At 40.7% G+C, this 11883-nt stretch overlaps 1 protein-coding gene across 1 annotated transcript; it reads left to right on the top strand. All coding sequences in view use genetic code 11, as the record gives it.

Annotated features, from left to right (window-relative positions):
- Nucleotides 1-5355: 5355 nt before the first annotated feature.
- Nucleotides 5356-8879, top strand: EGR_08930 (hypothetical protein; the record flags this gene model as incomplete). Its single annotated transcript, XM_024498179.1, has 2 exons — nucleotides 5356-5546; nucleotides 8831-8879. 2 exons carry the CDS (start codon nucleotides 5356-5358, stop codon nucleotides 8877-8879), a joined length of 240 nt encoding a protein of 79 aa, XP_024347424.1.
- Between the last annotated feature and the right edge of the window lie 3004 nt (nucleotides 8880-11883).

The following is an 11883-nucleotide window of genomic DNA, read 5'->3' as shown; positions in this document are numbered from 1 at the left end:
ATGTTTGCCTATGTGGCTCTGCCTGTTTTTCTACCCATTTCGAGTGGACCATTTGGTATGATTAAGGTCAAACCTTGTAAAGCTAAGTTTATCTGGGTTAAAACCCTTATAATAGGGCCTTTTTGAGGGAATTTGAGGCTACTTATCTACCCTAAGGAGATGTAGAAAGTTCTTTTTCTTATCGGTGTAGCTCATCTCAGTTGCCTGCTTGGTCCTTCTAAGTGGTCCTATAGATGCGTCTGATCATTTGCGTGCCGGCATTATGAAGAACAGATAGGCTTTGGCCTACCGGCTTGATAGATCATCCTCAGCTAATTTTAATTTCTTATTTCATAAATCTCGCTTTGACCAAAATGACGGATGTGATTCCAGGATACCTCATCCTTATCCTCTGCAGTCCCTTAGCACAACTCCAAGCCATTGGTACCCTCTACTGTCGTTTGACAATCACACGATCAAATGGAAAAATTGAAGGGCTGGTTTGGAAATGCAAATGAGAGGTGTTTCTTTGAATATGAGACACGGAATTGCCCTGTCAAAGCAAAATTAGGCTCCTCTCTGAAGTTCATGCTTGAACGATATGTCTAAAATGACTGATTCCACACAGGAAATGTTTTTCATCTAGTTAAAGGTAAAAGAAGTACATTACTTAAGCAATTGTACGCCTAAGCTTAATAAATTTGTCAAAAAGCGGGTATTTATTGCTAAAAAAGTACCAAAAGACAGCGTTGTGTGGGTAGCTCGGGGTCATAGATGGAAGCAGACTACCACAGGTAAGACTTATGTTTGTCAGATATGGGATATTAGGTTAATTCTAATCTTCATTTCATTTCTTCTTAATTAACATTCTTTTTATTAAATATGCCATGAATGTAGACATTTGTACCTAAGTAATCAATTTGGGGCGTCACATATATGTAACACTCATATTGATATGTTATCAACGTAATTTAGCTTTGAAACTGGTGATTACACCTTGACAATAATTTTAAATGAATTGGCTAAATGATTAATTGTGTTACAGGTAGTGCTATGGTCACTTTTTTATCAATAAGCAAAGCGTAATACTTGATGATGACCAACTCATACACCTAAAGGTCAACGCACGAGTCTTCCGTGCCATCAGAGTGCTGGAGAATCGTGTGGATTCATCGCTAAAACAAGTCGCTTTTTAGGAGTACTGGAAAGTGTTTCCACATCGAGGCGACTTTCCAGACACCAAATAAATAATAGAGCGGAGGTGGGAGTGTTTCCTGCACAAAAAGGGGATTGTCGTCCCCATTTGACTTGAGCAGCACCCATGTCAAGAAAATTGGTTAAAAAGTCAAAATACGACTAAAGGTTATTTCAAAATTGGCCTCAGACTCGTTGATGATGATGAAGTAAGTGAACTCACTTCCAGGATGGGAGAGTCAGATCCATTCAGCGCAGTGCTGGAAAGAAATCGAGGAACCACATATATTGCCACCGTGTCCTTGTTCCCAGACACGAGAAATGGGAATGTCAAGTAACCATGGATGTGAAAATAGTTTTACATGAATGTTAAAGGGAAAATAAATTCCACTACTCAGCGTCAGCTAAAGACGAAAGTGTAGATCAGCAATCCTTCGGTTAGGGTCACGGCCAAGGTCACCCGATAAGTGAGGCACCAACGTTTACCTTGTTGCCATACCTACAGACCCACAAATAGAGGATTCCTAGTCAGGGACCCGACTCATTTACCCGGCAAATGCAACGAAAATTGGCAACAACTTGAATGAACACTGTGCTGGAACAAAGCAGTGGATATTTGAAGCTGTATACTTTTTCCTAGTCATGAAAAATGGCAGGTGTGTACAGGCATGGAAGAGGGAAATGCAACAGCGCGGCGGTGGTATAGGGGGTGGGGGGAGGCAAAGCGTACAACCTCTGACGAAGCCCTCGGAAGACTCTGTAATTCTCCTTCACCTCACTTCTCACCTTCCCAATAGACTGGCCACACTAAAACTGCTTCCTGAAGGAGAAGGTACTTTATTTAAAGGGTCAGATGATGTCTCCCCCTCCCGCTGAAGCGATTGCAATCGTAGAGGTGTTGGTGACGCTTCCTGTAGTGGTGGAAGGGGCGGTAGAGGGGGAAGAGGTAGGAGACCTGCAGTCGTGAGACTATTTAACAGGGCTGCGAAGACGTTTATGGGAGGAGGAGGTGGAAAGATGCCTTTCTCACTACCAACTCCACCACCACTACCACCACCAGTGTTATCGCTTGCACGGAGAGGGAAAAGGGGTAGAGGTAGGCTGGTGGTGGGAGTAAAGTGGGGAGGCGGAGGAGAAAGGGGTGGAGAGTCACTGTCCTCCCCATCACCCGGACATGACAATCCCAGTGCCCGTCGCACCTTCCGTTGGGCTCTTCGTCGACGGAAGTCGCCTCGTCGAAAGTCCTCCACATTGGCCGGATGGATGCCCCAGTAGTGACCTTTGCCGTTGGAAGAGCGACCTGAAAATGTTCGGATTCCCTCTAGCATCCTCCCTTTCCGTACTCATCCTTCTAGTATCCATCCATTCACCAATTTAGGAATTTATGTAGTCATTTATTGCCCTATCCACTACTCTCCTTCGTTAACTATTCATCCATCCATTCTTCCATCTGTCTAGCCAATCATGTGGCAATTCATCGTTCCCCACATTCACCACGAATTCATCTATCTGTCTATCCATCTCGGATCAGTCCATTCATCCACTCATCCGTTTAGTCCTCAATTCATCTCGAATTTTTTATTCTTTTAATTCATTCTCCCTTTCTTCCGTTTGTTCATTCATTCAAACAAGGATCCCAGCTGCCAGCTCTCTTCCAGCTACCGATCAAAACGAAAGTTATTCCTATCAAGAAAGGCTCACCAACTTTGATAAAACAGTCATTCAACGAAAGGTTATGTCGAATAGAATTTCGCCAACCAGGTCCTCGACTGCGGAAGTAGGTATAGTTGACCTGGATCCACTCGTAGATCTCTGACAGGACCATACGCCGTTCCTTAGAACTGAGAATTGCCTTCGCAATGAGACCTGGATGGAGAACAGTGATAAGTCAATCGTGACTTTTGTTCAAGAGTACTTCTTTCACTGTAAAAACCAAAAAAGAGAATGACAACGAAAACCGATAGGTTTTGTGAGAACGTTGCAAAGTAATTTTCAAAATATTGCCAATTTCTTCGCAGGGGTGGTACTTAAATAATATTATGCTTGATTTATGTACTTTCTTTTTGAAATCCCAATGGTTTGGTAGTTTTTTTGCCATATTTGTTCCCTTCTCATAATTTCCACTTTGCACACCAAAATGACGGATTCAAAACGTCTACGAGTTTGGTAGCCATCGATCGATGAGCAATAATTGCTGACGCAAGCAAGTGCACGCGTGGACGTACAGCGTGCAAAATCAGCTGATCAGCTGTTAGTAGGAAAAATCTATATTCCGGAATATTTTACCTTTTTTCCCCTTTTCCTTTTTTTAGCTCTAACTGTCAATTAGATAGAGGCGTGAATGTCCCATCAGGAGAGTCGCTCAATCGATGACGAGAAGAAGAAGGGCATCTGCAAATCACCCGCTTTCGTGGTGGAAGTCCCCAAATAGGATTTTTGGGATGCATGCGAACATCTGAGCTATCCAAGACAGTGCTTTATGATAAAATATATTCCATTTTCCCTTACTGTTCTTATTACAAACTGAACCCTTATTATGTTATTTTTCATTAAATCTGATAGAAACCGCTCTACTTCAGCAGAGAAGTACATTGATGCGAATGCAGATGTTACTACTACTTGTTCCTGCTTTCTTTCTGTTGATGCAAAACACGCATTCACAAAAGGTGGTGGAGGAACTGGATGAAAACTTACACCAAATTCTGGGGATCTTAATTATTTCGAGGAAAAAAACGGGTAGTCATGGTACATGCGCATTCATACAACCACCCTCTGAGCCTCTTCATGCCTTTTCGACATATTCTGCTCAATTTTATTCGAGTTGGTATTTGAAACTGATTTAACACCCTCTTCCTCGGGCTATCAAAAGGCCTCTCGCAGATGCTTAATTAGTGTATCCTGTGTGGCTTGCGAAAGATGTTTTATCAATGTCTGTAATTTGGGAATAAAAATAGCATTAAATTGCAACTACCCTTGGATTTAATTCTAAAATAAAGCAATGAAAAAGGAAGATACGCCGTTAAAGGAAAGGTGTGAACAGAGGCATGCAGTGGACTAAGGTGCATTAGCTAGATCAAAATGGATAGCCAAAGAAACCGGTTTGCGGACATAGGTAATTATTCAATGGCCGAGTGTATGATTAATAGGATCATTAATTCCATGATGAATGAAAGTTTGAAGTAATTTGAATGGATATCGCATATTTAAGAGTAATTCTAAATTAGATTTCTAAGATAGGACATAAAAGCGTTGAATTCTGACCATAAGTTTGGTTTCATGGATGTAGGAGCTTATTAAAGACCTTTGAAATCTACCACCAAGGAGGCTATTAAATGAGGGATGTTGGTCACTAGATCCACTTTTACCTGTGTAAAGCTAAAAATAAACACAAGTTCTTTAGATGTTAGGATTCTAGCGTTCTCTATTTGTTTATTGAGGATTCAAATGGTTGCATATATTGATTCACGTAGATTAAGTATGTCATCAAACAATTCCTTTTTAACTAGTTTTTAATTGTAATCTTCAAACGCAGCTGTTCGGAAGCCTTAAGAGGTCGTATTGCCCTGACTGCTGACAAAGTAAATGCTCTATTTATGTAAGCTCCTTTGTAAGATGTCAAGCTGATTGTAAAACAAAAAACGCGAAAAACTCTTGTTTGGAAACAACTAATTAAAATTTTCCCAAAATTACTCGCTTACTACAATTTATGTAAGCCTATTTTTGTGGGATAGCTCCTTCGGACCATTAAAAATAAATAAATCTTGTCGCATTAAATGAAGCTATTGAATGAATTCCCAAAATTAATATTTTAAAATTGGACAAAATTTTGCTAAAATAAATGAAGGCAACTAATGTATCGAAACCCTATCAACACCATTGGTGTGATGCCATAAGTAACTTTGACAATCAAGAGGTTAAACATTTTCATTCATTCAAAGCCACCAATATGTCACATCAATTCCCCATTTATCTAGACAGTAATATTCTAATCACCAAAGTTTCAATTGCCACCACACGGTTGAGAGGAAACGCATCAAGCAACTTTCACAGTGTCTTGCTTTGGGTCATGGCAATGAATTCTTTACCCATAAGTCAGTGTTTACAAACTCACCGATGTAGCTAAAATTCGGTTTTGGTTCATCCTCTTGAGATTTCTGTTGTAACCGGTAATCAGGGAGAAGGATGGAAGTCCTACCAGAAGGCGAACAGAATCCCCCAGTGACCCGCGAAATGAAGGGTACTTCCAAATCACTCACGCTCGCGGTGGCAGCCAAACGTCCAAACCGTGAAGATGCTAAGCTCGATGGTGTCGGAGATAGAGGTGGTGGTGGTGGCAGAAACCCATTATTAAGCGACTTCAGCTCCCTCATAAGGTAGGATGGAGAGCAGAGGTTAAGTGGCACCAGTTGGCCCCGTTCGTCCATGCAGTCCACCCGCCAGTCTATCAAGTGAACCTTTTCAACATTAAAAGGGCAATGGGTGGAGGGTAGCAGAGCTTTTGAAAGCCCCCCAGCCAATCGCAAGCCTCCGCGCTTTTATTGTTACACTGTTTGCGTGTTTTGTTTGCTCTCTAGGCGTGCGCGCGTGCAAACAGGAGGAGCGACGACGCGCCCACGCGCTATTGGCTGCGCTGCTACGCTTGCATGCATGAGTGCGCACGTTACACCAAACGCACAACAGTGATTGATCTACTGCCTCAATGGTACATGCTTTTTACTAGTAGATGGTTATGTAGGTGGAAAAAAACCACGCACACATTAGAATGAGGGCACTCGGGCTCAATTTTGTGATGAATGGGAGGTGAGCGAGGAGGTTCAAATGCACGAGTGTGTACGCAATGTGGAAATGAAAGAAAAAAAGTGGACAAAATGCAAGTTACATGCATTTGTACGCACACGAACTATAAGGGGAGGAATGGAGGAAGAAGAAGGCGAGGAGGAGAGGGAAATTAATTGATGATTGGGGCAAGACGTTGGTGCAACGTTGATGATGAATAAGCGACTTGTGGTTGTTGAATTTCGGAAAGGAATTTACATGCATGCAATTCTAACAGCGTTTTTTCTCTTTGTCGGAAATTAAATTATTTTATTTCCCTTTCCTTGGAATATTATTCTCAGGAAGAAGTTTTGTTTGTTTTTCAATTTATTACCCCAGATCTTACCGTTGGAAGATACTGACCAATTCCTTTAACAAAGACAAAGCAATTTTGGTAAACTAGGGATTGGAATTCAGTATCAATATTTTCCAAGATTGAATGCAAAGGATTCTTTTCCCTTTGCCTTCCAAAGCCCTACTCGCTTTGAATTTTTTCGTAGGCAAAATATTAACAGTCAATAAAAAAGCCCCATGACTTTCACCATTTTGCAGTTGTATTTTCCAATCCCTTATAATGAGTGCCTTTGGAGAGATTTGACGATTTAAAGCTTCTGAACTCATCGCAGTATTGGTTATATTCAACGGAACTAATTGAAGCTGCCCAAGACTTCCCTAAAGACAAAAAAACACTCGACTTAAAGTAAAGCTTGAGGCTGTTAGTATGGCCCAGAAACCGGATCACTCGGTGAAGTTACCATGGCAGAGCGCTTAAGTGGCCCCCTAGGCAGAACCGAGAGTTAGAGGCAATCGGTGTTTTGTATAGCCTCTCTCCTCTGTAAGCGCCAGCCATCACAACCGAATTGGCACCGTAAGGAAACACCAAAAATCCATTTGAGCCAGTCATTGAATTTCCATGCATCTGAGGCGATACTTAACCACAATATCTCTGATCCCTCTTGGCAATTCAACTGGATCTGCAGTTTCATCCTAAATGGGAATTGCATTGAATGACGAAGGAAGGTGCTGACCAGCAGTTGTGTCTATAGTTAGTTATCGGCACCATGACTTGAAAGCAGAGTCACGTAACAATGGGTGGGGTTTAATGTAGTCTCATGGGGATGGGGTTTCGCGTCTATTCCTCGTGTCACGATGTTTTTACTTTAGAGCCGCTCAGCCATATCTACCTATCTGGATTCTATCCAGCTAGTAGAGAATCCAAGGGGGTATTATGAGTTCACATATTTGATTTCTTCATACAGGCACGGTAAGCAGCTCCATCACAAGCATTTTTGGATGGTTCAGGGCTAGAAAGGCTTTCGCTGTTAATAGCCTTCCTGTCGGACACAGGACTGGGATAGTTGCCGAAGGTAGACATCAGTTTCAGCCCTTCTATTGCGAGCCGTCACCGGTTCTCCCATCAGTTGCAAATTCACTTCTTACGCCCCACTTAGATATATCCCCCTCAGTCAAAATCGGAATAGATGGCCTTAAAATCGAATTCGCTTTCCAATGCCACCAGTGTGGCACCTTGAGACTTACCCCAAGACGTAAAAAGCCACAATACAGCTGCAGTATATGTATTGGCATTCAGGCTTGGAACCACCGGAATGGTTAGCACATCAGTCCACCTAACGAAGGTGCTATGGCAGAGCACCAAGGTGGTCCCTATACCAAAACTGAGAGTTGAACAAACAGCCAATACATTACACAAATTGTTTGATTTTCCATAATTTTAGTATCCTTGCCTGATACTTTTCCTTTAAGGCCTTGTTTCGCAATAGCTTTTAGAGGCTTTCAACTTTTGTAGATAACTGTGAAAATTCAAGGGCATTAATTGGTTGTTATTTAGATTGATTATTTAAGATATTATTTCTTAATTACCTAATTTGACAAAAAAATGTAAGTATGAAAGATTAATTGTACAGCTGCATAATTCTTTTTGTAGCTCTTTCCTATCAAGCCCCAACCGGGCTTTAGCCACATAAGCTGAGTTTCCTCACCACCTATTTGATGTCGCGATGTGATTATGCGATTGTTTAATGCCAATAAAGGGTGCAGACTACTCTGAGAGGTGTAAAGGGAATACGGAAAACGGAGGCAAGGATAAGGGCAGTGTGGTACTTCGATTTCCTGCCACAAGTATGTAATTCAGATAGTCAGCCAATTAGCTAACAAAAATTTTAAATGAGGGAGCTTTAAAGGCTCCTAACCATCGTCTGCTGCAGTACGAGGATGAAGCTCAATTTCATGGCTTCCCTTGCCGGTTGTTGGTGTGACCCTCTTGTTGCCCTAATAATTCGGCCACATTATTCTTCGGTTTTTTTAAGCAACGGTGAAGAGTCATCCTTCACTTTAATCAAAATTAGAGGCTATTTTCTCCTCTAAATGAATCACTGTCAAAAATAAATTATTTATTTGAAATCTTATGTGCAGCATGCCGTCCGCCTGTCGCATACCACGCCTTCTACAAATGATCTGCAACAAATTATGCTAGAGGCTGATGCAGATTTGGGGGGTAAACTAGTCTTTCCGTTAAGCAGGCGTGATGCAGATGCCACTTCCATCTAGCCTGTGTAACTGATAGTTTGTGAGCCGTGAATTCAAAATAAGAAAAGCACAACAAGAAATACCGTCTCCACAGAGTGGCGCAAATCTGCGCTTTAAAATGCAGGCATTTTACAATTCACTACGAATTACTACCGGTGATTGTAACAATATGCATCGAAAAGTGCACAAAATTTAGCCGTATCAAAAACATGACCTTCTTACATTAAAATATCAATTTTATTTACATAAAATTATTATTCATACACTGGGCAGTTTATAAAATTTTATATTTCAGGAAAAAGCAACTTTTGAATGAACAATGCGTAACAAATGATTATTCCTGAGATCGAAAGTCACATGGTCCGAGGAATTTTGTGACTGAAATATCTACCCACAAATCCATCCATCCTGTATCCATCCATCCATCCTGTATCCATCCATCCTGTATCCATCCATCCATCCATTCATTCACCCATTCATGCATCCATTCTCCCCGTCCATTCATCCACTATTCATTGATCTATTTATTAAACAAAAGAAACTCTTCGTTTAAACTAAGTAATTCTTCTTGTTTTTCAGTATAAAACTGTAGCCCTCGTGCTGGTCTAGACTGTGTCATTAGACTGTGATATGTAGGTATGTTGAGTGTGTCACTGGCAAAGGAGTAGATTGCTGGAAAAGTGAATGGCGATCGTTTAGATGAGCGGAACGCTTCATATTCTTTGTGCATTTAAAAAGGTGCAGCAGAAACAAACTCTCAATGCATTTTGAGACTCATCCTAATCCTATCAACTGAGACTGGAGGGTCGAAAGGACAATTCATCTTTGACATAGCATCTTTTGAAGGTGTGGAAGTAGTCTTTTATGCTAAAAGTTCTTTTTTAAGATTACAAGTCATGCGATTTTGCAAGTAGTCATATAAGGGATACCTAAAGGATGCCGCTGTGCTCCATTCGCTAAAACCTGAGAAATCTCTGCTAGTGGATGTCTTCTCATGCTACTTGAGTGCCTTCTTCGGCGCTGTCTGCTGTGCACGCCTCTCCATTGACTAGTGAACAATTTTTACTTACCCATAGAACTGAAGTAAATGCGATGCAATGCAGAATTTACATTGTAAGAATAAGATATTCCCATCCCTAATTACATCATGGCTTCGAGTTTGGCAAACTATGCCTCACAGCAAAGCCACTTATGTACTTATGAGCATTCCATTGTTTGCTAGACTAACTTAAATGCTACAACGCTGGAAAAGGTAGTTTTGTCGCAGAATGTCCTGTGGCTTATTTACAAATATGGCCACTGGGCTGCTCTCCTAATGCTACACCTATGCTACTACTTCCCAGTCCTCTTTTGAGCTTATAATAGAAGCACCACCTCACTTGTCCACTTTGTTTAGCCATAGTGGGTGACTTGCGAGCCACTTTTTACTGTTGTACTGAAAATTTACACTAAACTGCGGCTTTAAATGAACCACCTCCATTGTTTATTCCAAAACGTTTTAATAATTATCCATCTGGTGTGTTTGTGGATTAACAGAAAACTGCCTCCATCTGTTACTCTACACAAAAATTATTCTTTTATGTAAAATACTTTTATTCTTTGAACAGAAAAGGGCATCTCTAGGTTGTGACGCAATCTTGAATTGAAGTGGCTGTTAGGTACTCGAGTGCCCGAGTAATCGAGTTACACCAAAACTTTGTAGAGAAATTTTATGATGCAGAGTAGAATAAATAATGCAATTAATAAGTCAGTAATATACATGAAAAAGTGGTTAAGACTGGCTTTTTGAATCTTAGCGAGTCCCTTAGTGCGTTCTCTGCGCAACCTCGGTAATATATATACGCTACTAAATATTGTGAGTAGCAAGGTCGACCACTTGTTCTGCTTACTAGCTAGGGTAGGTGGGCTACATCTCTCACGAAAAAGAACACTCACCTGAAGTTGGATTTTTGGAAATGAATGATTTAACGCATGCGATGAGAGCAGCTAAGGCCACACCACCCTTTATGTCAGGGTTACAGTCCAAGTCTCTGGGGAGATAGCCTTAGAAATGTGATCAAAATAGGATAACTCTGGAACATGGTCATATGTCTTAGTATTGCAATAACAAAATATAGGTATTTATCCATTGCAGCTATTCGCAATAAGTAAGGATAAGTTTATCGAATGCCATCATTTGATGCCTATATGTTCATTTAACTTCTAAGATCTTAAGAGTTTACGCAGATCTGCCCAACAAGTTGTTGGCGCCCAAATCCGTTGTCCTTTATTCATTTCATTAAAAAATTTTCCTTATAGGAAGAAGTACCGAATACACATTGCAGTGAGAGACATTAACTCCATGTCAAATCTTGGTTACAGCCATCTCAGGTGTAAGCTGTATGTAATTTTGCATTTTGGAAGTAACTAACGTGTAAAACTTTAGGTTTAGATAATGCTTTTTGAAAGAGGTATATAAAAGTTCAGATCAACGATAAAACAAGGGTGCTGAAAGGAGGGATTTTCTTCCATCCTCTGATGGTTCATGGCTTTAGTGGTTAAAAGTGTAGGTAGTATGAAATCAAATGAGAGTACGCCGTACTAAGAAAGTTTACTGTGATTCTTTATAAAGGAGCACTCATACGAGATAATTTTGCTTTCCGTAATGATGAGAAGACCATATTATTTTTAATAATATTTATTAGTTGTGAAATGACGATGCCAGGTAACGCTTTTCAATCTCCCACGATCCGACTTTCCAGGTAATGATTTAGAACCCTGCCTGTGATACCTCTATTACTAGTTGCTTCAACACCTGTAATTTATATGTCTTTGTAATTATGGAATATTTGCCGCAACTGTAAGTCTACATTAACACTTTAGGTTGTATATTCGTTCTGCATTGCGGCCTTCAGGCCACGATTTCAGCCATCAAAATCCTTTGCACATACAGTACTCCAATATTTTGCAACTTCAGGAAGCATTGAAGAGCTACATCTTCACTTGATTCTCTTCCATCAATCTAAGCATGCTCTAAATTGCCTTCATTAATACTCTTAATTGTTATAAGATGTAAGGCAAGGAACACAGTCAAGATAAGAGTGAATTTCTGCTAATGCGTGAACTTTACACCTTGCTGTTATTATGTAAATTTTATCATGTGGATCGCACTTCTCCAGCAATTCCATTGTGCCCGACCACAGCCAAAAAATGAAAACAGCGATTACGTTACAAAAAACAAACTGCTATAACAAAAGTAATAGGCTGTGTTGTTTGTTTAACTCTCGGTTAAGGAAACGGGTCACTTAGGTACTCCGCCATCGTACCTTGCTGGGAGGCCTGGCCTCCTGGCCATGTCCGTAGCAATAA

The sequence above is a fragment of the Echinococcus granulosus genome (genome assembly GCF_000524195.1).
Source record: "Echinococcus granulosus chromosome Unknown EG_S00124, whole genome shotgun sequence".
NCBI classification, from domain to species: Eukaryota; Metazoa; Platyhelminthes; class Cestoda; order Cyclophyllidea; family Taeniidae; genus Echinococcus; species Echinococcus granulosus.
Note: the sequence above shows the minus strand (reverse complement) of the source record. Positions and strands in the feature narration are given on the sequence as shown.